Source organism: Parasteatoda tepidariorum, chromosome X1 (genome assembly GCF_043381705.1).
Source record: "Parasteatoda tepidariorum isolate YZ-2023 chromosome X1, CAS_Ptep_4.0, whole genome shotgun sequence".
Lineage (NCBI taxonomy): Eukaryota > Metazoa > Arthropoda > Arachnida > Araneae > Theridiidae > Parasteatoda > Parasteatoda tepidariorum.
The window spans coordinates 53,807,176-53,833,139 of record NC_092214.1 but is presented as its reverse complement, the minus strand read 5'-3'; the positions used below and the strand labels follow the sequence as shown (position 1 = coordinate 53,833,139).

General features: G+C 28.2%; 1 protein-coding gene across 3 annotated transcripts in view; it reads left to right on the top strand.

Annotated features, from left to right (window-relative positions):
- The window catches only part of LOC107450095 (uncharacterized), a 174,169-nt gene extending 158,154 nt beyond the window's left edge, over positions 1-16,015 (top strand). For 2 of the 3 annotated variants that reach the window (XM_043042126.2, XM_016065818.4), the window contains 8 exons: positions 2,585-2,747; positions 4,746-4,865; positions 5,488-5,562; positions 5,648-5,717; positions 8,861-8,973; positions 10,454-10,562; positions 12,597-15,388; positions 15,469-16,015. In XM_043042126.2, coding sequence (XP_042898060.1) covers positions 2,585-2,747; positions 4,746-4,865; positions 5,488-5,562; positions 5,648-5,717; positions 8,861-8,973; positions 10,454-10,562; positions 12,597-15,388; positions 15,469-15,543 — 3,517 coding nt within the window. In that variant the 3' untranslated portion in view covers positions 15,544-16,015. The remainder of the gene's footprint in view (positions 1-2,584; positions 2,748-4,745; positions 4,866-5,487; positions 5,563-5,647; positions 5,718-8,860; positions 8,974-10,453; positions 10,563-12,596; positions 15,389-15,468) is intronic. The other variant, XM_071187628.1, reaches the window with a different exon arrangement.
- The last annotated feature ends 9,949 nt before the right edge of the window (positions 16,016-25,964 follow it).

Here is a 25,964-nt window from a genome sequence, read left to right as displayed (position 1 = left end):
CATTCTGTGAAGATTTTTTTAAATTTTTTTTTTTTTTAAAGTTTGAATTTATTTTAAAATGTATACTCAGCTATATGAAAAAAAAAATATTTCTTTTATTCAATTTTTTTATTTTGTAGGATCCATCAATTTTTGATTTTAAAAAAAAGGGAAATTTTTCCTTAAAAAAAAGTACTAGTTTTTCCATTTTTGAATGAATTTTGATAGTTAAAAGTAATTTTAATAATTAAATGAATTTAATTTTCTGAAAATATTACTGATAAATTCCAGGTATACTGTTAAAAGAATGCTTATGTTTTGATAAAAATTTTGATATTTGCCGTTAACATGTCCAAATACGCGTGCGGCACTTTGTTATTCAACCTGCTGTGCAAGTTGCTCTTCACTCAAATTGGTTGTGCACCCCTACGTCTGCAATAATCGTCCCTACAAACAAATGTGATGGTAAAAGGAAAGAAAACATCATTTTATGGGGAATCATCCCCACTATACGGGTGTCATTTTTTATAAATCTTGTTTAATAGTACAAAATAAAATTTGTGAAAAGCTCCTTATCATTCAGAACTTTCTTTAAAAAATAAGTACAAAAAATAGAGTAAATTGTTCAAAACTTTAAAATTCCAAGGATATTCAAATCAAACTTTTTCCATTAGTTACTAAATGGAATTCGCTACAAAATTATGATTTTTTTTTCAATTTTTCCATGCTTACGCAGTATAAAAGAACTACTTTAAATGCTCATATTTTATTTAATTTTAAACAATTTTTTTTTTAAATTTTATAATGATAATTTGCAAATTAAATTTATCTCCAAATCTTTTGTTTAAATTAATTCAATTTTCTTAAAGCTATAGTAAAAAAACATGACAGAAAGTTTAGATTTTATAAAGAATTTCCATATCTTCATAAATATTTAAGCTAAGTTAACAAAATTCCATGAAATTATTTCAAATAACAACCAAAGTAGTTGATTCAAATTACAAGCTTACTATAATATTTTACGGCATAGGGTGTTCAAATATACTTGTTTCCGTTCGCAATTTATTGCCGGTCCCTCAAACTTCTTAAAACTTTAAAATTTATTCACAAGTGTGAGAAATTGCATGATCTAAACTTGTTTAAAGTTATGAAATAATCCTATAAGTATTTCTTGAGAAATTCAAAAATCTGTCAAAAAACTGAAAGTGACACTTCAATTATTGTTGNATAACTAATTTACAGTGGTATCGAATGTTAATTAAAGTATATTATATATATATATATATTGAAATTTTGAAAATTTTATTTAATTTAGTTAGCAAAGGAGAATGTGAAAATATACATACACAGGGTGCTTTGTTATGGCCAGCCTTATCATATATTTTTAGAATCCTTGTCAAAAGTGAAGTAAGAGAAGAATGCATGCATTATAAGATGCAATTAATATTTAAGCAAAAAACAAATGATATCGAAATCTAATGAATCAATCACTGCTCAGGAAAACAGGACTAAAAACATCAAAACCAATTTGATAGTCAGAAGAAACAGAGAGGAGTTGAATTAGGATTATTTTAAACACCTCCATAAGTTCAACATGTTAAATAAAATAAAAAATAAATTTAAAAAAATTGTAATAATCACAGTTGTCATCTTAATTTCCTCAGGCAATCTTACTAATCTTGATATTTTTAGTCCCGTTTCCTAAGTTGCGATTTGCTTGATTTCGATACTATTTGTGTTGTATCCCTGATTGAATATTAACTTCACACTCCTAACATGCATACTTTTTTTTTAATTTTCTTGGCAGGATTCTATAAATATGTACTAAGAGTGGTCAATATGAAATACCCTCCTGTAAGGGCGTAAAATTTTTAATTTCCATAATAGTGAAGAATAAAAAGCAAATTTTATTCATGAATAAATTATGAGTTTCCTTTTGATATGTTTTAAAGTGGCCACAGAACAGGAAAATCAGGGAGAACAAGGAAAAAGAAATTTAACTAAAGGACCCAAAAAGTCAGGGAAGATGAATAAATTCATGTTTGAAGTACAGAGATATCCGATATTTTTTCCAAAAAAATCTGTTTTTTTTTTTTTTTAAACTCTAATGACAAACATAAGAAGTTTGTAATATATTTTACATTTAAGAATATGTTTATATTGTTTTTACTCTTTTAATTATGATCTTTGTGATTTTCCATGCGTTGGCTGGATTTAGAGTCATGTTTTTAACTGTTGGTCGCTTGTGTTTTATTCTTTTTATACTGTTGTTGATATAATTTCTGATGTTTTATGTATGTTTTATGTATCTACTCTCGTATGCCCTTAAATAGGGCGGGTCAAGATACAAATAATCAATTTAAGAATATGGGAAAACTGAAAAATGTATAATCATGTAATAAAAATTAGGGAATTTTTTTTCCTTAATGTTTGTGGCCACCCTAGTTTATATAGTTTTAACATGAAAAATTTTAAACTAAGTGGAACCCATATATTGCAAAAACAACTTCATCTTCAATAAAATATCCTATTTGAATGTCAACATCTCTAATTTTACAAATATCTTTATTGAATTTCTCTAACAGAATGTTATACAATTTTCCAGGAAATGTGAAGTAACTTCACCCCTAAAAATTGGCTTAAGTGTTTCCCACGACAGCATTTTCTCTCCTGAAAACAATGCAAATGCTATGGGTAGCGAAACATTAAGTGTAACACATGGTTCATCTCTTTCTATTCATCAAACATCCATCAAAAACATGTTTAAAGTGAGTATCATAAAGTTATAATTTTAATCAAATTAAGATGAAAAGTGTATGTGATTTAATAAGTTACAAGGTTGCAAATGGCACAGTACAACTTGATTGGATGAAAATCTTTATATCATGAAATAAAAAAAGTTCAAAGCCTTTATGATTTTTGCATTAAAAATTTTCGTGTTGAGTTAGGGTCATAAAATGCAAGAAAATTTTGATCTAACCATTGTTATTCACGTACTACTACAACCCAGTACTGTCTTTACGCATGAGCACATCCGGGCAGTGCCCAAACACTCAGGGGACCCTTGACAATCATTTTATAAATTGTATTAAAACAAAACTAATGAATAAACAATATTGCATTACATATTTTTTAAAATAAATACATTCTTGCGTAATAAGTGTGCATTTTGTTTTATTTTTTCTACAAATAATGTTTGATTATCATGCAAACATCCATAATCTGAATAGTTTATCATCAGGAAAACTTAGAAAATCAACCGAGTAATTAAAAGTTTTCTACTTTAAAATGAAGTTTTTAGGTATACTAAACTCTCTAAGTCATAATGTTTCTAAATAAGTTGACCATCACAAACTCTGTTTAGTATTTATAATTAGTTAAATAAAGTAATAATTGAAAGAATTTAGTATTACACATGGGATAGCAACTCTTAAATTGGTTGAATTTTTTTTATTTGTTTTACCCTTTTGTTTTTTTAACTTAATTATTTTTATTAGCTTCTTACATTCTTGCTTGTTGCAAAACCGTGGTTTTTAAAATTATTTTATTATTTGAGAATTGGAACTGGTCAGCATTTCAAATTTATTTGAAATTATGCATAGTTTAAAAATGCTTTATTTTATGGGCATTTAGTTTTTGGGATAATAAAAACTTATTTAAGTTAGTTATAATTATTGCATATCTAAAAAATGCTTTATTTTATCTATGTGAAGTTTTTTAGTTCTATTTTAAATAATATGACATATTATAGGGGCCCAAAACATTACTGTTTACACAAATTTTAGATCATTATAAATAAAATATTAAAAATTACTAAACAATTATAAATAAAATTGTTTTGCTCAAATAAATGAGATCTTTCTTAGATGAATCTTAGGATAATTAAATTCTGTAATTGTGTGTAAAAATAATTTTCATCATTTAAACAATTTCAGAAATTGGCAAAATACTCAAAAAATAAAATTTCTTTTCAATCATTCTCCTGACTAAACTATTGGGAGCACATATTTTTCACATTAAATGCAAGGATGCCAACTGCTCTGCTTTCTGCAAAAGATTTTAGATTAGTGGTAGATAAATGGTTTTATGAGTCTCACCTTTAAGGACTATATTGTTCAAATGTCAAAATACTTAAAATAAAGAGAGAAGAAAAAACACAAAGCTGATCTTCCTTCAAAAAATAAAAACGACAGTTTCATAATTTTCTGCACAAAAATAAATGCATCTTTTAAGCTAAACTTATATCTTATGAATTTTTCAGAGTTTATTTTCAGCTGAGGCCCAGTAGCATGGTAGTAGCACTTCCCGCTTCTGAGACATAAGTTAATGGTTCTATTTTGGCTGACAAGTTTGACTAAGCTTTTCATCCCTTCAGTGGGTCCATAAAATGGATGCTTGAAGACTAATCACTGAGGGTTCTGAATTTCACTGACCATCCAATTAGAACGTCTGCTCCTACACCCCAGAACAAACGTATTAGAAAACTGGGATAGGTGGAGTAGACCTTGGCCCTCTATGAGTTTAGTTTTTTCAGCTAATTTAATTCAAATAAGTTTTAAAATATAAATTTTGTTTATTTTGCTCTCAACTAGTTCTGCTTTTAACTATGGTTCATTTTAGATTTAATTTTCATGTGAGAAGAAGCAATTATTTATTTTTTTAATAATATTTGAATAAAATATTTTATCTGTTTATTAAAATAAAGCCACACAACTTATTTTTGAAGTTAAAAGGTCTTAAAATTCCCTCACTTTTTTTTTCTGCAGGATGAACTCTTTTCTAGAGTTCGCGCTAGACGGGACTCTGATGATGATGATGACATTGGTTTGCCTCGTAGTCCATGTACTAGTCCTACCACTGTTGATGTCCTAACTCAAGGCTTAAAAGTAATTAATATGTTTAAGTTTATAATATTCTAATTTAGTCTAAAGCCTGATCCACAGGGCGTTTTGGACAGGCATTGGATTGATATCCTATTATATTTGTCCACTCAAATCTTCGTTAAATTTTGGCCAATATTTATTAAAAATTTTATTTTTCTAAAAAGAATTATTACAAAATATAATAGCATATTATTAAATTTTTCAAAAAAATTTTAAATGACATTTAGTTTTTCTACTTCTAATTGAATGGCAACAGAATTTTCATAAAAAAAATCAAATAAATATCTGTTTTTAATTAAGTTCTAAATTTGATCCTCTTATAAAAAGGAAATTAAAAAAATAATAACTAAGATATTGCTGATACCTTTATGAATGATTTTATTGAACATTTGATGACTTTCTTTAATATCTATTCTTCTTCATTATTTGAACAATAAAAATATTTCAGTAAAATATTTCAATCATAAATTCAAACATTTCAATCATAAATACATTTATGATAAAATTAAATTGTAGATATGTTATTTTATGCATTTACTGTTCATGTCAATATAAATAGTGAATTTATAAAACATGTCAAGTATTATATAAAAATTAAGAGCCTTTTATATGGTTTCAATTACAGGAAAAATCATCCAAATCCTTTACTACTTGTAGTGCTGGTAGTTTAATTAGTATGGGTAGTTCTGAAAATGATGAGGTATTTCTTTTCTTTCTCAAAAAAAAATTGTTCTTGCTTTGTAATTTGTTAATGTAATTCTAATTTTCAAAATTTTCTCAACCAGGATTCTGCTGGGCAATCTTCAGGTCATTCTTCGAGGATGTCTCTTATTGATAAACGATCTTTTGATTCTGGTATAAAATTATTTCTATTGCTTTACATTACCTTTCACTTAAAAGTTGAAAGTTCTTAAAAGTTAAACTCTTAAAAGTTTCTATTAATTACATGCTTATTTACTCTCATATTTAGTTCCAATTTTTAACATCTTTTAAGGGGTTTGATATAAATACGGAATTTGATTCCTTTTTGTTTTAAGACTTGCTAAACCATGTTTGCATTTTTCTGTATAACTTAAGAAATATGTTTTCGGTTTATGTTATTTCATTTATTAATATATTATTTGCATATTTTTATATCCATTTTAAGAAATGTGCTAAGATATTATAAAATAAAGTTTAATTTTTTATTTCTCTATGAAGTTATAAAAAATTTTTAAAGCTAAAATCGGCATACAAATTGTATATGAATTAGCAACTGTTAAAAAAAAATCGCCAACTAAGTACATTTAAATGTATCATTCATAGAATAATTGGTGTTTTCTTTTTATCAGACTTCCACAATTTTGTACACTGCTTGACAATTGCCAAGGAACAACTGATTTATGCAAAGTAGTGTGCCTGGTAGTCAATAACAGTAAAATCAAGTGAAGAGGGCGTAATAGAGCAGGACTCGTTATCTATATGGAAGGCAGTGCACACAAGCTTTTCATTCCTTCAAAAGTTTGTTTTATTTTTGCAAAATTCAGTGTGGCGTTACAATAATTAAATGCAAAATAGCAGTAAGGCATAATTTGAGTGCTTACAGTCGTAGACGAGCAGTTTGATAAAGGAAGCTGGTCAAAATTTTGTCCCTGGGGCCACAGTAATGGGTATGTCAAAAAGTGTAATCTCGCAATTAAAAAATGCCGCTGAGGATGGAAATATTATGCAATAGCATGCCAGTGGTTCTGATAGGAATAACACACCTCAGGTTAGTCAATGTGTATCCCTAGTGGTGAAAAGAAGAAAAAATTTCACACCTAAGCAGGTAGCTGCAGACCTTGCAACCACAACCGGTATGCATGTTTCTGCCAGAACTATCTCAAGGCAATAAATCAAAATAGTTTGTATGCATAGAAGACTTTTTGATGCATCCCACTGCAACAAAGCAATCGTTAAAAAAGATTATGTTGATGTAAGAAACGTATTGATTGGGGTCACCAACAGTGGTCCTGAGTGGTGTTCTCCTATAAATCCTGTTTCACTGTGATTTGTGCTTCAGTTAGTGTGGAGAGAGAAAACATGTTATGTGCAACAGAATGTTCATGAGGGTGATCAGTATGACCAAGCGTGCTAGTGTGTGCAGGTACCTTGTAGAATGGCAGAATACCGCTTCACATTTTAAAGCAAGATAGCGTTACATCACAGCAGTATTGCAGAGAGATTTGTCTGGATCATGTTCATCTTTTTAGTGTGTGGTAGGTCCAGATTTTCCATTAATGGACGATGATGTGCAGATACATATGAGCGCAGATGTTTAGATAAATTAGAAAGTGAAGATGTTGTTCGTATACCATGGCCAGTGTACCCTGGACCTAAATTCTATAGAGCGTGTCTGGGATGCCTTTGGTACACTTGTTTCACAAAGAACACACCCTCTCCAAATGGTGTAAGAGCTGAAAACCACCTTGAGAGAGGAGTGGGACAATATCCCCCAAGGACTCGTCGATAGTCAAGTGGACAGAATGAATAACCCATGCAAAATGTGTATTAGTGTCCAAGGTAATCACATTTTACTGAGGAACTCATATCTGTTTCATTCTGGCAAAAAGACCCATTTTTCGTGGCTGCACATTGTCTCTACTAAACATGGACTTAATTTCATTTCATCTATTAACGTCGATTATTAATTTTTCCGAAAAATATGGCTGTTTCTTAGCAATTGTCAGACAGTGTATTTAAAAATTTTCGTAAAAATAAAAATTTTTGTTTTTAGTTTTTTTATGTATATTTAGCATCAGTTATCTTAACAATGGAATGTAGAAAACTGACTTTGCATTGTCCCACATTTCTTCTCTTTATATTCTTATCTACATATGCTCTGAGCTATGGATGGTTGACAGTGTAAAGCTACGCTGAAATGGCTTAAAAATTTGCTGTAAGACTTCTGGGTTACTACTTCAAGTTGATTTTTACACCTAAGCTTGAAAAAGCATGCGATCCAAAATTATTATATTTGTAGCGTTTGTAATAAAACGCATCGCAAACAAATATAGCTAAATATGGGATAACACTTGAAACATGGCAAACCTTACACTTTGTGTTGTGTTATTACTTTTCTTCAATTTGCTTTAAGCTCACAACCAGTTAGAATTTATATATACAGGAAACTTTTATGAATGGTAAAATTACACGTAAATTTGAACACAAATCACAATAATAAAACTTCCTAGGAAAATAAGCCTGTTCACATATCCCCTTGTAGCCATTACATACGCAGAGGGATACACAGGAAATTTTCTAAATTTCTTCTAGTTTTAGGAAGCTTGTTATTGTTCACATTCCATTCATATTATTAACAGTGGCATAAATAGGTGTTTGGGGCCAAACCAAATGAGGCCTCTATCTAGGGTTGTCAAACATAAAATCAAGTACTTTAAATTAAACTAGAAATAATTTGGTATTGTATGGGTAATGTAATAAAGATTTTTATAAAATTAAAATAGCTAAATATATTTTAATTACTTTTCTAGTAATGATTAAAGTAAACTTGATAAGTGCTTACAAGGACAATTTTTGAAGTAAGAAAAAAAAATAATAATAACAAGCAAGAATTTTTTTTTCAAATATTTCCAAGAAAAAAATTTTTATTAACAAAAAATAAGCTTGATAAAAACTAAGCTAATAAAATATTTAGCTTTTTGAGGGAATTAATAAAATACAGATATTAAAAACCTGTAGTTTTTAAGTCACTGATTCTGTAATATAAAATAGTTTGCTTTTATCAGGTCATGTTTAAAAAATGCTTACTCCAAGTACAGTTATTTATAAACTCTTACACAATGCAATGAGTTTTTTGAAGATTCCCATCCCATCCCCAGTCTTTTATGTTTAACACCATAAATTACCGAACAGTGTTTTTAAAGTATAAATAAACATTCTTCTACTATAAAATATGTTTATAGTAATGAAATTTTTCATGTCTATGTTTGAATTTAATGTGTGTCCTGTAATTTAAGATGTAGATATGGATGTAAACCAGTCTGTACCCTTGAATCATAATGCTGCTCATCACAAAATTGCCATCAAACCAAAAAGAACATATGGATTACCTCGTCGTAGAATGAATCAAGTAAGTAATAAACATAATTTTTTAAAAATTAAAAGCTTATATGTCTGATTTAAGTGTTGTTTATTCCAAAGTGAATAATCAGAAATTTACTATATGTTCATACATGAATTTTTTTTAAATTTATCTTTGTTTAAATTCTTAGCCCTTTACTCAAAATACAGATTATTGGACAGTTTTTTCCAACAAATTGTCCTATTTTTTTAAATGGAGAAGTTATTGTTGTTTAACGCAGAGCATGTCCTCTTTTAGACTTTGTGTCTTTAGATCCTATATTAAATTCAACGCAATTCCACTAAACACTGCCTAAGCAATTAAGTAGGTATAAAATTAACCATCTAATACATATAACACTTCTGCTACCAAATGTTTTCTAATATTTTTTTAAATCTACAATTTATATAATTTTTTATGTTGAGCTAACTATTCTATAAACCTTTTGAGTTCTTATTTAGAATTTTCATCAGTAGTTAGCAAGTAAGTCATAAAAATTAAATACAATGTACAAAATACTGTAGAAAAAGTAGATAAAAAATACTAATTCAAAATCAAGCATTTCTACCATTTACAAAAGTTTAATGATGAATTTAAGTGACTAAAATGTTTATTTCATTTTTAGCTATCAATTTATAAACTGGAAAAAATTATTTAAAAAAATTAAATATGAGATCAATAGTACCTACATATGCAAACCACTGTCCCTTCCCATTTTAGCTGAAGCATAGGAATTTCATAAAATGTGGTATTATTTTCATTGAAATATGCTTAAATGACATTTATTAAGATACAAAAAAGTCTCATGCATGAAAAATATGTACTTTATTTAAGAAATGAAATAGTGTATGGTAAGTAATAATGGTAATAGTGCATAAATGGTAATGGTATTTTTTTAAAAAACAAGTTAAGAAACTTGGGTGTTTTAAAAATTTCTCAACAGAAAGTGTTTACTCCAATTAAAGAATGGCAGAAAAATAAAATTGGTGAAAATATACATCTTAGCGTCAATAACAAAAATATTTATTGAAATGGTGCCTTTATGCCCCTTCGGTTAAAATAAATCTAGCAAAAAACGGAAAACATAATCTCAAGTGGAAAACAGAAATTAATTTTACCCGAATGATTTTAGAAGTTTTAGAAATTAGTACTTAATATGGATATATAAGAGTTTAATTAAGCAATCAACAACTGCATTACAATTTAAGCTGTCAAAAATTAAACAGAGAAATAAGTTGCGTTTAATTTTTTCAAGCATTTTTTTCCGCATAATTAACACCAATTACAGTTGGTAAAGAAAAAGCAATAGAGAAATTTAACATGCTCAACCTTAATAACAATATATAAAGCTATCTATTCTTGTACTAGTCAGTTATGTTTCACGTAAAAAACTTTTATCACAACAAATTGCTTGCTATGGAGTATTAATGTAAGTGCCTGTAAAGTGTGAATTGATAATAATTATAATAAATATAAAATAATTATCTAGATTGCTGCTGCCAAACTGAATACTTTACCCTCAACTCCAGAAGTTGTAGAAGATAGCAGTAGACTTCTTCAGAAGGTTGAAACATTTGAAGTTGTGCGAAAGATACAAGGTATACTAATTTGAAAGAAAATGGTTACATAATTATGATTCTAGTAGATGTAATAAAATTACTCAATTTTCTTTAAAAGAGTTATCAAAGCTTATCTTTGTTTTAAATTTAATCAAACTTTATATTTTGAGTTGGCTGGATATTTTTTCAAATTCTGTCAAGCATATTGACATCTGTATTAATCCATTTTAAAAATGCATCATTTATTCAACTGACTACACATCTAAATTGACAACAAATACTTCTTGTGACAGAATAGATAAAATGACATGGAGATATAAACAGAGTTGCAGTGCTAAATTTTTTTCCAGGAACACAAGTTGAAAGAAAAACTTACCTATACTGTTACTGAGATGTAATATTTTTTAACAGATGTAGGAATAGGGAATGGGACACTGGGAAATAGTCAAATCCTATAAGCTATGTATGTAATTGTAGTACAAATTTCAAAAATAAAGTCAAAATTACATTAAATACTTTTTTATTTATTAATTATTATTTTGTGTTAACAAGGATTGATATGCTATTAATATCTAATGTATCAATATTGACTAAGGTGAGTTAAAAACATCATGCTTTATTGTTGGGTAAAATTAGGAAAACACTATAAAAAATTATAAGAAACACTTTGAAGTTTCATTCGTCAAATCAAATTCATTTTAATTTTTTCGATCCAGAATTCCTCATCAGTTATTTGTTTGATTTAAATAATTTTTCAAACTTATGTAAGCCTATAATTTTAATTTCATTCTTGATAAAAATTCTAAAAATATATTAAGAGCAAGTCATTACATCAACCCATATATATATATTTTCTTTCACTTCAAAATATTTTTACATTCATGTATATTTTCTAGTTTTAATCTTTCTAGACTATATATGTTTCTTTTGTATTCATATAATCAACATTTAGATTTATCACATAATATAAAAATGATTAATTGTCCTCCCATCTGAACTACCATTGAAAGAATTTTTAAAATTTATGTTTTTGTGTCAGATTTCATAATCTTATTAATAATAACTATTAAGCTTAGTTTAGCCCCTCGAGGGAGGACGATCACAACTTTTTACTTAAAAATCCGTTCATTATAGAACAAACGCTTTTGAGGTTGATTTATGTTTGATTTTGAGAAACTATTTTTTATTCTGATCAAGCAGAGTACTTTATCATAGCCGATGAAAATATTTTTAAGTACAAATTTAGTAATGAAGTTAACTTTATTTATAATTAACATTTATTTATAGTTCATAGTTAAAAAAGTAATGTAATCAAATAAAATAGAAAAAGAATTTAAAGTTTAACAATATCATTATCTTTTATTCTTGATTTTATGTATGCTCATTGTTTACATTATTCTTGACTTTATATAGACAGATTGATGTATGTAAAACAAAAAGTTACATCTTAGCATTAAGTTTTATTTTTTAACTCTCCCATAAGTTTTTTATACTATATTTTAGAGTATGGAACAACAAGAGGGTTTTGTAGACATGTAGTCAACAAACGGCTCATTCTTTTGAAGTGTTTGACAGGATTCTTAAAAATAGCAAAATTTATTTTGTAAGAAAGAAAATAACTGTGCTGATGGTCATTCATACATAACTTTATAAACAAAAAAATGAAATGATTTTTTTTTCTTTTCTGTATTGACATCAGAAATAAAAATTTCTTCCATTTTCCTTTTTTGCACACTTAAACTGCACTAACTGCACTTAAACTGCACACTAATACTGCACACTTAAAGAGCAGAAAAATGTAATTCCTATAACAGAAATTTTTTTTACAATATTGAAAGTAATTTTAACCTCGTTATAAACAAAAATTTTTTGTTATTTTAATATTAGCATTTTGATGACGACTTGGAAACTTGTTGTAATGGAGTTTTTTTTTTTAAATGCGCCATTGTATGAGGTTTTATAGTGATAATATTTACTACAATTTTTTATTGCAAACAATATAATTTAAAGAATAATATAACTTTTAACCTCTGATTTATTTCAAAATTGTACATATGAGGTTTTATTTTTCAGAGTCAAATGCTTCAATTGAAAAAGAAAATGTGTCTATGCAGATGTCTGAGAAAAAAATCATGCACACATCTTTTTCTTGTAGTGAAATGGCAGATTTCACTTCAGCTCTGATTCAAGATAAAACTTCATCTGAAAGCAATGTGAATATTATTAAAAGAAATAAGGATTATGAATCTAATTTTTTCCAAGAAGAAAAAGTAATGAAAAGTGATAAAACAAATCTAATTACCTCAGAACAACTTGACATTTCTAGGCAAAATGAAATAATAGGGGAAGATTCTAAAGAAAAATTCAAACTAAATAATTTACAGCAAAATTTCATTGAACAAAATGAATTCATTTATCGTGAAGTAAAGTATGAAAATACTTCCTCAGTTTTCGGAAGTGAGATTTTGAAAAATACTTTTGTTAAAAGTGATAATTTAAGTCCGATAAATTTGCATGATGCACTTCAGAATCACACAGAAGAGCCCATTAAAGTCTCATCTCTAGTAAGAAGTATTGAACGGTCAGAATCTTCAAAAGTAACTGATGAAAGTGGAGCCAATTTTGATAGAAGTGCAAATAATGTTGGGCAACACATTCAAAATGTGAAAATTGATGAAAAGCTAGATGAAATTAACAATATCGATCCAATCCGCGATATAATTAAACAAATTAGTCTCTCGAATGCATGCACTGATAAAGCAAATGAATCATTGCTTACAACTGTTTTTAAAGATAATCCTTGTTCTATACCTGGAATTCCAGAAGATAGCAAGCTTAATATAGATTGTGAGTTTGTACTAAAACCTGTAAAGAAAGACTTTACAGGTGATTCAGATTTAATCACCAAAGAAAACTTATTTGAAAAAGAGGGTACTTTAACTTCCTCTACATTTTTTGAGGAAGAGAGTATTATGAGCAGCAAAACTTTATCTTTGGGAGCTGAAGAAGGTGGTATATTTGTTTCTCATCATGCATCTACTCATAATGATCTCAAAGATATGCTAGTCACTGAAGCTCACAATTACGCTGCAGTTGAAGAAAAGAATGAAGTTTTCATTCAATGTACAACTTTGGACAATGATATTATGAAGAAAGAAAGTAATGAACCTTGGGTTAGTTCTGTAGGTTTTTCATCATCAAAGACTGATGTTACAGTTAGTTCCTCATCAACATTGTGTGACAGTAAAATGAACGAGGATAAAATAACAATTTCAGTTAACTCAAAACAAGCTGCCAAACATACGATTGCACCACAAGGTAAAAATATAAAGCAGCCTGTGGAAGAATATCAAAAACCTGCTCCTCTCATAAAATCTGATGTAAGTAAAAGAGTAGTCACAAAAGAAAAAGAAACAAACAAACAGAAGTCATTTTTGTCTGAAGGTTCTAATAACCCAACCAGCGTTCAAAATATAAATTCTCAAAAACGTGTTTCAGTTGAAATAGTTCCTTTTAGTCAAAGAATGAAAGAACGGAAATATCAGCCAATTACATTTTCAGGTAAAGAAACTAATACAGATAAAGAAAAGAAGACTTCAAATGTAACAGTAGAAAGAAAGCTATCAGATAGAAAACTAAGCACAAAAAATAAAGAGGTAGATAAATCAAACAGCAGACACTCTTTTTCTGGTGTTATTACATCAGATAAAAAGGAAGCTACAGTTGACAAAAAACCATCGAAACCTGAAAAAGTGCAGTATCCTGTTCAAATTAGAATACATAAATCAGCTCCAACTCAAGATGTAAAAGAAATAGCAAACAAACCTGGGTCTAATAAAGAACGTAAAAGTTCATTTAATAAAAATATCATAAAAGATGAAAAACTCCAATCTCCAAAATTAAAAGAAAAGAATGCGAAAATTGATAAACAAGAAAAATTAATTCCAGAAAATGCAAAATGGGAAGTTAAAATTCAGCCAGCTGCTAACTATTCAACATCCCATATTGTAGATGAGAGTTGCTCATCAGTAACATCTGAGAAAAATAACCAACAAAATGACTCACAAGTTTTAGCTGGAAATGAGCAAAGAGAGCTTCATTTAAATAATGAGCATGAATCTCTCAACACTAAGAGTGATACTAGAGTTCAAAAAGAAGCTCCAATTTCGTCTGATGAACCAGAGCCAGAATTGCTACGCGTGTTTGCTCGACGTTCAATAAAACAGAAGCACTGTGATAAAGTGAATGATATTGAGGAGAAGCCTGTCTCTGTTGTATCTTCAGAAGACTCAGTTCAATCTGAGAAAAAAGGGGATAATAAAGAAGTGATAAGTGTGTCACATACTAGTACTGTTATTAAAATTTCTGAAACTACAAAAGCTAATATTAAGCATGACTTAAAGAAAAAATCAAAGTCATTTTCTGAAAAAGAAAAAGTCATAGCTCGATCAGTTTCTCCATTAAAGGAAATAAATTTAATCCGCAGGGAATCTCCTACAAAACTCACATTAGATACACCAACAGCGAAAGAAACTTCACATCCAAGACAGAGAGTAGCAAATGTTCCTGACTTACCCGTAAGCTTACCACCGGATGTGATAAAAAGCTCTCTTAATGAGTTGAATGCTGATCATTCTCCTCAGCCAACTAAAGAAGAAAAAACAAGTTTGAGTCCTGTACCACCCTCAACTGGTTCTGTAAATGGAAACTTACCAAATTTAGGGACAGTCAAAGAAAACCAGGAAATTTTAAATGGAAAAGAGGCACATGCACCATCATGGTTACAGCTTGCACAACAGCGAAGAGAACTTCGAGAACAACGAGAGAGGCTTCTTTTAGGAGGGTCTCCTAATTCATTCATGGATGTAAGTAAAAATTTTATTTGAGATCCTTTCAAACTTAAGACATTTTATCATGTTAGTAATTGAATGATTTTTCTCCATAGGCTTCCAATAAACCATCACGCTCATCAAAAGTATGGGATATGGTTAATAACTTTCAAAAGCTGCAAATGACGTAAATAGATGTTTCATAACTAGCTGAAATTGCTTCAAGATTTATTATGTATAAGTGTACAGTTGCATAATGTGATTGCAGCTTTTGCTCGTTATACATTCTTTTGCAATTTAATACCACATATATGTACATGATGTATTTGTAAAAATAACTAAATTGCATACTGTGTTTTATCATTTTAATGTTAGATTGCATTTCTTTTAGTCTTTTTTTGTGTCTGTACAAAGGCCTAACCTGTAAGTTGATTTAGAGTGCTTAATGTTTTGTAGTAAAATAGAAAAAGTTGAAAACAAATCTTGAAAAGTGCATTATGAGTAGTTTTATATGTGATATGAAATTTGTAAAGCTTATAAGTAAAATATTTGTGAATTAAATGAAAAAATTTCCTTTATATACTAAGAAATTATAAAGCCAATTTTGATATGGAACAATATGCTTTTGAAAGAATGTAACTATTAAAGTATTCTATGAATTCAGTAGACTAAATTTATTTGTGATTTTATATACTAGTATGTTGTATGATAATTTCATATCTAAGTTACTCGCATTTTGTCAAAGAATTGATTGTATTGCGAAGATTTGGGAAGCTGCATATCTCTGCCATGCTAATAATTTTAAAATATTCTTAAATTTACAAAAAAAGTTTTTTTTTGAAGTTCACTAAACAAAGGAGTGTTATTTTTATATAATAATATAGTAAAAACTAAAAAAAAAAATTTTTTTTTTACTGCAAATTGTGATCTTGTATTTAACACTTGAAAAATTTTCTTCAAAAAGGAGGTATGCCTATTTTTGAGAATTTTGTCTTTTAGTAAAAATCAACTCGTGGTAAAAAAAATTTCCACTTGATGCCTGAAGATAAAATTTTTAGTGTTACTGATTGTGTTATGCAAAAGAAAAAATCATCTTGCATCTGTTAAAAATTTTAGGTGAACATGAAATTCAAAGCTACCCCTCTTCTGAAGTAAACTATCAATCCATTTCATTAATATTGGTGAAAAGTTTCTTTCAAGGTTGTAATCAATATTTAAGCGTATGGAATTGCCTTAATTATTTCTCAATACAATAACATTAAAAAAACAAGCTTAAAAATTTGTGTAAATTACAAACTATTTATCTAGAATAACTTATGATACAAAAAGTGTTTTAACATGCCTTAGTTTCGATTTAAAAAGTTTAAAACTGGAAAATAAGAATAACATTCGGTTTCAAACATTTCTACATAAAATAACCAATTAGTTTACAACAACAGTTAGTAAGTTGTGTAAAATTTGAAATCAAATTTAAATATATTTTTAATAGAAAATGTGTATTGTTTTTCTATGCTTTGAATAGCCATTACACAATTGCCTTAAAATTTTTTATCAAGCAGATTGTTCTGAGTTCAAAAACCTTAAATTATTGACATTAATATTTGCCAATTAACTTAAAATATCGAATAAATTGTTTTCTTAAAAGCGTAGCTGTATGCATTTTGGAAAGAGTAATGTAGGATTTAGTAAAACTAATATTTTCACTAATTAACTTTGCAATTTTTTAGTAAACAAAAGGCACTAACTTTAAAACACAAAATTAGCAAAAGGTAATATATATTTTTTTCATTAAAGTAGTTAACCAGTGCCAACACTAAGTGTACAAAATACAATTTTTTACATTTCAATATTTCCTTGCTTTTTGTCTTTGGATATAATTAAATGAATTCAAAGCAATTCCTGTAGGAAAAACAAACCAATTAGATGAAAAAATCTTCACCATCCATAAAAAGGAATTTAAATAGTCTGGTTTGAAGAAGTGTACAAAATTTTTTTTTACCATGTTTTAAAACATTGTTCTGTGTTAAAAAGGTTTTAAATACTTATGTAAGTTAATTTCTAAGCTAAATTTTTCTATTACATCAATAACTTTCAATAATCCATTAACGAATTTTCTAGTATTCGCTAAGACATATTGTACTGGCATAATATACTACAGGAATGCATTTTTAATCCCATGGTTTTATTATGTAAAATTCTCTCTAATGATATTTTGTACAACAATATTTCGGCTATTTGTGATTGGTTTAAAATATTTTTTTCCCCTGCATAGTTTTGAAAATGTTAATTTTTTCCTTCTTTATGCAATGGCAAATATTAAATAAATAAAAAAAAACACAAATAAAGATATCTTTAAGTTTAACAAGAAAAACAAAACCATGTATCTTTTTTTTCCTCACTATTTTATAAATTATCCAAGATCGCTCTGACTGCAAGTAATTGAAAGTGGACTTTATTCTAGGAGCAAAAGGTTAAAAAAATTTAGTGCTTCATTCTTTCAATAATATAAAAGTTAAATTTACTTATGAAATTTGTATTTGCATGATTATCGGTTTATTTAAACCAATGAGGATTTTGCCTTTAAAGAAGTGTGAAGTTTCAACCTTAACTTCTTTCTCCTTTAGGTGTAGTATATTTTTTTAAAAAAACTGAAACTTGCTGGATTTGTAAACACTATACTAAATATAAAATTCTTTTTTCTTACGTATGAGATCAATTTAGGAAATATTATATACCTACCAAACTTATAGTAAATATTGTCAAGTATACAATATAAATTCTAAAAGCAGTTGAGCAAATGATTTTGATATATATATATATGTTTTAACTCTTGAAATATTTAGCAATATATAAATCTAAGGACAGTGCAATTTTCTTAATTCAATGGCTAACTTATGAAACACAAATTTAAATATCTGTTTTTCGAAAAGAAAAGTACAGTAGAGAACCATTTATCCAGTATCCAGAAAACCGGGAAACCAGAAAACCCGGAAGAATTTTGCTTGGTTTTCCTGTTATTTTAAAGTATAAGGATTAAAAAAACGGAAATTTGACTCATCCTTAAAAAGGAGGAGAGGGAAAGGGGGGAATTCTACTCCTCACTTGCCCAGTGGAACTTTTCTTCCCTTGACCTTGAAGATCATTAGATCAAGAGGGGGCGGGGAAGGGGAAAATGTTTTGTTTTCTCCTGTGCGTCAGTAGTTTTTCTGATAAGCTGCCATCAATCAAACTTAAAGGACTGGCAAGCTGATTTCGTTTTCTCTGATTTACGAGGGGGTGGGGTAAATGCATTGCACTCATATATCAACGAATGTCCCAGTTAAGGAACTTGAAACTTCTGGCTAAGAGTGTTGATTTTAAAGGTGAAATGTGAGATTTATTTTAATTTCACTTCAGTTGCTCAGTTTTTGTTATCCTTGATTTATTATGATGAATTGTTTTATTATTTGGGATAATGCATTATTTATTAGAAACAATACGTTTCTTAATAACCAGTTATATTCATCTATTTGACATCAATTAACAAAACAATATTTTTTTGTTGAATAAATTCTGATTTTTTAGAAATGTGATATCATTAGCAGTTTTTCTTGATGTGGAATCGCATCTGCTTTGTTAAAAATAGTCTTTGTATAAAAAATAAAGAAGATTGTTTATTAATTTAAGCATATAATTATTTGTTAATAAAAGCAGACAATTATTTCATGAAGCAGCAGTTTTCTTTTTTTAATTTTGATCCTGTTTTTCTGATTCCACAGTGTTTTTTTTTTTTAAAGATAAATTTCTTAATAAATTAATTCTTTTTATTCATAAATTTTATCATTAAGTTTTTTTTTTTTTTATAATTCCGCTGATCTTATAATATCCTCTCTTGTTCCAGGTTTTAATATTTATGTTAGTGCCTTTTTTAAATATCGTTTCTGTTCCATAATTTTCAAGTGTTGTTTTCATTAAGATTAATAAGTTTTCTTTTTATTGTTCCCATTCCCCTCCCAGTATAATTAGGTATGAAATATATTGCGTTTTTGAATTATTGCTTTTGTTTTATATTAGTTAATTTGGGGATTTTAATTATCATCAAAAAATAAATATGCGAATTTTGCATTTTTTGAACTTGTTTTTCTTGTCTAAACTTGCAAATGTTTTTATCCTTTTAAAAGTTATTTTTCTACCATTTTTTTTCTTTAATTTAGATCTTTTCGTGTTTTTTTTCTTCTTATTTTAAGATATGTTTCACTTTTTTCTTGTAATTTGGGTTTGATAAAACATTGATTAACGGCACTTTCGGCTGATCCAGAAAACCGGGAAATTCAGACATCCGGGATAGTGATGGTCCCGAGCATCCCGGTTAATTGGTTCTCTACTGTATCTGCAATTAATAAATTAGATTCATGTTCTGATTAATCATTAACAATCTGAACATTGCATGGGCTAAAGAGGTCCTTTCACTTGTTAGCGAAAAACCATTTTCTTTGTTATTCAATGGTTAAATTTGTATATTGAGTTGAAATTTCTATACAAACTTACCTGAATGTGAAACAGTTAAGATATTTTTTAATACTATTGTTGTACACTATGGTCTTGCTTCCAGCATTTTTTGGTGATATTTTGCTTTTCTTAATCTTTAGGGCACAGTAATATATGAAGGGTGTCTCTAGATCAAGGGCTTTTCTTTCCTTCATTACTTTCAGTTTTAAAATAAATATTGTAAAGTATGTCATAAGAAGTTTTTTAATAGCAATAAGTTTCAGCTGTGATTAAACATGTTACTTTTTCCACATAAATCATATTATGTTAGCTTGGTACAAATCTACAAAGCTTCGGCCACAAAAGCTGATATTCATAGTTTGTTAAAGGACACAAAAAGCTACCACCTGAGTCAGAGTTAAATTCTCTCTCCCCAGTACAGATTTTAGCATCTTTATTTAATGTAATTCACTGCATAGACTTGTATTAAAAAAACATGCTTCTGAAATTGCTGTAAAATTTTTTTTATAAAACTATTTATCTAAAAAAAAAAAAAAAGACTTAGAGAAAAATTTATATCTTTACCTTCTTAAATTACAAGTTATCAGGTAAGGAAAGTAAAATAATAATTTAAAGTATTAAAGATTTTGAGTATACTGACAAGTCTCCATTTCAGATTAAAATAAAATGAATTGTTGTTACCTGCTTTCATTTATTTGAAGAAAAAAAAAACTAAATAAAATACACGAAATTCATAGGAATAAAGATTGCAATCTTTGAATAAACCCTTTTATAGATATTTCATGTAAAATTCGCATTTAGACTATATCTTCTCAGTATTGCAAAATCAGATTCCCCGTGTTATTAAATTTAAAAACAGTGAGAGAATGCTTACCAAGTATTGCTTTTCTTTGTTACTATAACAGACATTTATTATAAATTACTAACAAGGGTTTAGGGTGAGTGGATGAATCAAAATGATGCTGAACCCTTAAGTAATTTTTCAATATAGATAACTTCTTTTTGTGAACTTTAGCAGGGCTAAGTGGGCTATCTATGCAGACTAAGAATCTATCCAGGATCTTCAGACTGGGTAATCCTTTACAAAACTTGAAACTTAGCAAAGTGTAAATACAAATTGAAGTATTAATTTGATAGTGCCTATTTTATGACCCTATATAAAACTAATTTCTTTTTACAAAAAAATAATGTAAAGTTTATGAGAAGAACAGATATCAAATAAGAGGTTCCAGTTTTTTTCAGACATTTTCAATGATATAATTTATTAAAGATTTAGACACTATCAGGACAAGAATAATTTTTAAAAATTATCTTCAATTGAGTTACTCTTTAATTGGAATTTAGCATTGTACTGGCTGTGTTTAATGAACATGCATTTAGCTATCACCACTGATATCTATTATAAATAAAAACATTTTTTATATGTTAAGTAATTTTACCAATTTTAAAATAATGCCAAAAAAATTTTAAAAGGACATTTGCGAAAGTTCATTTGAAATAAATAGCGAAATTTGTGATGTTATTAATATTATTTGTCAATCATAAATATTATAATATTATTTGTCTATCATAATTTCAACACATGACAATAAAAAATTATAACTAACATATTTGACATTTTATTAAAAATTGACAAAATAAACTTGTTATAAATATAAACGTATATACTAAATTTAAATACTTTAATTAATAGTCAGGGAGTATTTAAAGTATATATACGACAAAATTGTTTTGATAATGTAGGTAACTAATATTCCAATTAGAATGTGCCCAAATTAATCGTATAGCTATGAACTAAAAAGAAAAAATTCTGTTTCATTATGCATCCTTTGTGTTGAAATATCTTATTTGTTTATATATCTTATATACTTACAATTGTTTCTAAAACTTATCATTCTACTAAAATTTGCATATCAGTAGGAATGAGTACTAATTTCTCTTCAAGAAATTTACCTGGATTCATTTTTTGCATTACAGGACAGATTTGTAATGTTTATCTTTTGTAAAGCTCGAATCGTTAGAATATGCAGCTAAAGTATTTAAGGTGTGTGTACAATAACAGATGGTTATATTCTCGACATTTATTTTTATACAAATACTTCGCACAGGTTATGCCTTTATCGTGGGTCCATTTTATGTGTCTTGCTAATCATTATGTACATAAAACACTGAAGTAAATAAAGATCTTAATGTATCTCAACTGCTCTTTTTTTTAAGTCCAAAATAAAGCACTGTGCAAAACTGAAATTTTAAATATCGTTAATAAATTCATCAATATACTTCAAAATAATCAGTTCACTTGTTTTTTTTTTTCATTAATAAATTCCATCAAGGAAGATTTTTTTCCATTGAAATGAAGATGATGATTAACAAGGAAAAGGTCACCCATATGCAATAAAATTTAAATGTTATAACTAATATTTTCATATGTTAGAAAGTTTACATTGATGATTATTTCGTGAATACTATTTTTATTAAAATTAGTATTGTGTTATTCAAACAGGGATGAGAGTAGTAAAAAAGAGGAAATCCAAGAATGAATATTTATAAATATATATATATACCCAAAAATTTGACAAAAAAAGTGTGATTTTTAAACTAGTAAACCATGTGATTATAAATCCTGAAGGTTAATTTTAAAATTGTATGATTATGAATCACATTCATGATTTTAAATTGAGAGAATATGAATCCCGATATGAGGCTTTTAAATCACGTGAATATGAAATCCTATATCGAATTTTAAAAAATGCGAAAATACAATTCATGATGCATAATCACATAAATACGAATTAGGATGCAAAATTTTTAAATTGCCTGTATACGAATCCCAATATCTAAATTCTAAAGCACGTATAAATACGAAAATCAATGTTTGATATTACAACCGCAAAAACGAATCACGACATTGGATTTTTAGCTCGCGTGAATACAAATCACTACATAGAGTTTTAAAAGCGCATAAATACAAAACGTGATATTGGATTTTAAAACCTCGTAAATAAGAATCATACTGTACGGTATTTAAATAGCATAAATAAGAATCACAATGCCCAACTTTTAAATCAGATAAGTACGAAAATCGATTTTTGATATTAAAATCGCGTGAATAAGAATCAAGATATTTGCAGAGTCTGGATTTGGGATTTCTAAAAGACTTGTTTGTATTGTTTTTGTTTAGACATAATAAATAAAAATTTACAAGATTAATTGAAAGATCAAATAAATATTTTCACCACAAATCCACCTTTATTTTTTTTCCGTTTGCTTTCAAGCCAAAAAACAGGAAGCAGCGACGTCTGAATTACGAAAATATGAGCTATCCGGCAGGCGGATAAAACTACGGAAAATCTTATTTTCTGAGCGTGAAATCGGAGAAAATAGTTAAAATTAGTAAAAAGGAGGAAGGGTTAGCAGCTAGGACGTAGTTTGAATTTTCTGTTTATCTCTAAAAATCGTAAATAAATATAATTATTTTATTTCAATGACTGAATTTTCACAAAAAGCGGGATATTTTTAGAAAAGAAAAACCCGAAACTTTTAGAGAATAGGAGTTCTTGATAAAAAGGCTGAAATTCAAGAGACAAAAGCGAAAAAATCTCATCCCTGATTATAAAGGTCAACCAGTTTTATCCCAAGGAAATGATTTTTAGAGAAACTTCAGAGGGAGGAATGAGGAATTCAATACTTTCGCTCCGCGGAAAATTAAATTCCACATGAAATATTTTAACTTGTGCAAAAAAAACTTTCATGTAAATTAGAGGGAAAAATGTAAAAATCTGATAAAAAAAAAAGCAGAATTTCGCAGAAGAATCACATCCCTGTTCAAAAAAAAATCAGTATTTAATTCATAATAGAATGTATTAATCAGTGAAAATGTGCAACTAGAGGATACTTTTGAGATTATTTCAAACCTGTCAATGTAGAAATAATTGAGTTAGAGAGTGTGAGAGCATCTTAAAGAGAAACTGTTTATTCGGCATAGTACAGTACAGAACCCGTTATCCGGAAATCAGAAAACCAAAAAACCGGAACGAAATTCGATACATTTTCCCGCCATTTTTTTAAAAATAAATTTTTCTTTCCTCATAAAATTTCAAGATTTTTCTTTCTTTTTTGAAAGATGTTTACCTTACCATCATTTTGGAAACAATCATTAGTGTATTACTTCATTGTTTTTTCTTCTTTTTAAGATTATATTTCCAAATATATTTTTTTTAGTTCAGTTTGACAATAAGAAAAACGGCTTTTTGTGGCAATTCAGAAAACCGGAAAATCAGTTATCCGGAATAGCAATAGTCCCGATCGTTCCGGATAATCGGTTCCCTACTGTATTAAAAAAATAGAACAATAATCCTATAAAAAAGTAATAAAATAAACAGAGAACGGATTTCATATATAGAAGTTAAAGTAGTAGTACTGATCTGTTGTCAGATTATATAAATACCAATCATTTTTCTTATAAACATACATTAACACTTTCCCTTGTTAAAAAGAGAAGAAAAAAAACTTAACTACGAATTTCTAAGTAGCAGAGTTCATAAGAGTACCATCTTTTCACAAATCTTTAAAAGCCTCGGTTTCGGCAAGGGCTTTGTCAATATATCTGCAGTTAGCAGCTCCATTGAGATCTGCTGCAGACTAATTTCTTCTTCTAAACCTTTTTCACGAATGAAGAAATGTTTTATACTAATGTGCTTCATTCTACAATGAAACTCTGGATTTTGAGCTAATCTGACAGCTGCACTATTATCAACAAAAATTTTTGGCACTTCTTTCAAGGAGAAAATTCCATTGAAGAGTTTTAAGCCAAATTAATTCTTTTGCGGCTTCATTTGCAGCAACTATCTCAGCCTCTGTGGTTGATATTGCAGTCATAGCTTGCCACTGACTTAACCAAGATATAGCCCAATCTGCACACAGAACTAAAACTCTGAAGGTCAATCTTCCTGTTTTCATGCAGTCTCCTAAGTCAGCATCACTAAAGGATTCTAGAATTCCAGATTTACAGATAATGCATTTTTGCATTTCAATGCAAATAATGATTTTCGATAATGGATTTCGATGTAATGAAATATCCGCTTTACTTTGATAAAATCTTCTTTGGAAGGATTTTTCTAATTTATGTGACAAAACGCTAATAGCATATGCGAAGTCAGGTCTAGTGCCCATCATAAGATACACTAATGCACCAACAACCTCACGATAAGGAAACACTCTTTAATCTTCTTTTTCAGTAGTACATGTTTCTTCCTTTTCTTTCCAAAATGGGTGTATGAACTGGCTTACAATTACTGATACCGAACCACTGAAGTATCTTTCTGGCATAGGCTTCTTGTCCAATTTAAAAGCTTTCATCATCAAATTTATATATTTCTAGTCCTAAAAAATAAGATGGTGGCTTGCTTGTGATTTTGAACAGAGTTTTCAACTGATTTATGAAGTCTTTTGAATTTTGAGTAGCAGCAACTAGTCCATCATCTATATAAAGAGATATGACTAACTTTTTATCTTTTTTCTCACAAAAGAATAAACACTGATCTCTTCCATTAACTTTAAAGCCATGGTTTAACATTAATCTACCAAAACATTTATGACAACAACGAGGAGCTTGTTTAAGGCCATACAAACTTTTCTTGAGTTTACATGCATCTTTGGTGCCATTAGTGTAGCCTTTAGATTGATACATGTAAATGGTTTCCTCTAAATCACTATATAAATAGGTAGTTGGTAAATCAAATTATGTAAGACATACATTCTCACATGCTGAAATACTTATTATTGGACATACAGTTCCTAAGTTAGTAACTAGACTAAAAGTTTGATTATAATCAATAACCTTTTTTTGATTAAAGCCTTTAATCACAAGTCTTGCTTTATACTTATCTGAAGTGCCATCTGGATTTTTCTTGATACGAAACACCCACTTACAAGACAAAGCTTTTGCTTTCTCTGTGTTAATAGCCATGTGTGGTAATCTTTTAGTGATTTGATTTCAGCATTCATGTCTTTTATCCAACAATTGTGTACTTTACAATTTATAGCTTCTTATAACTCTGGCTCATTTCAATCTGACATGAAACTTTCAGTTGCCATTGCACAATCTTCAAAACTTATAGGCTGT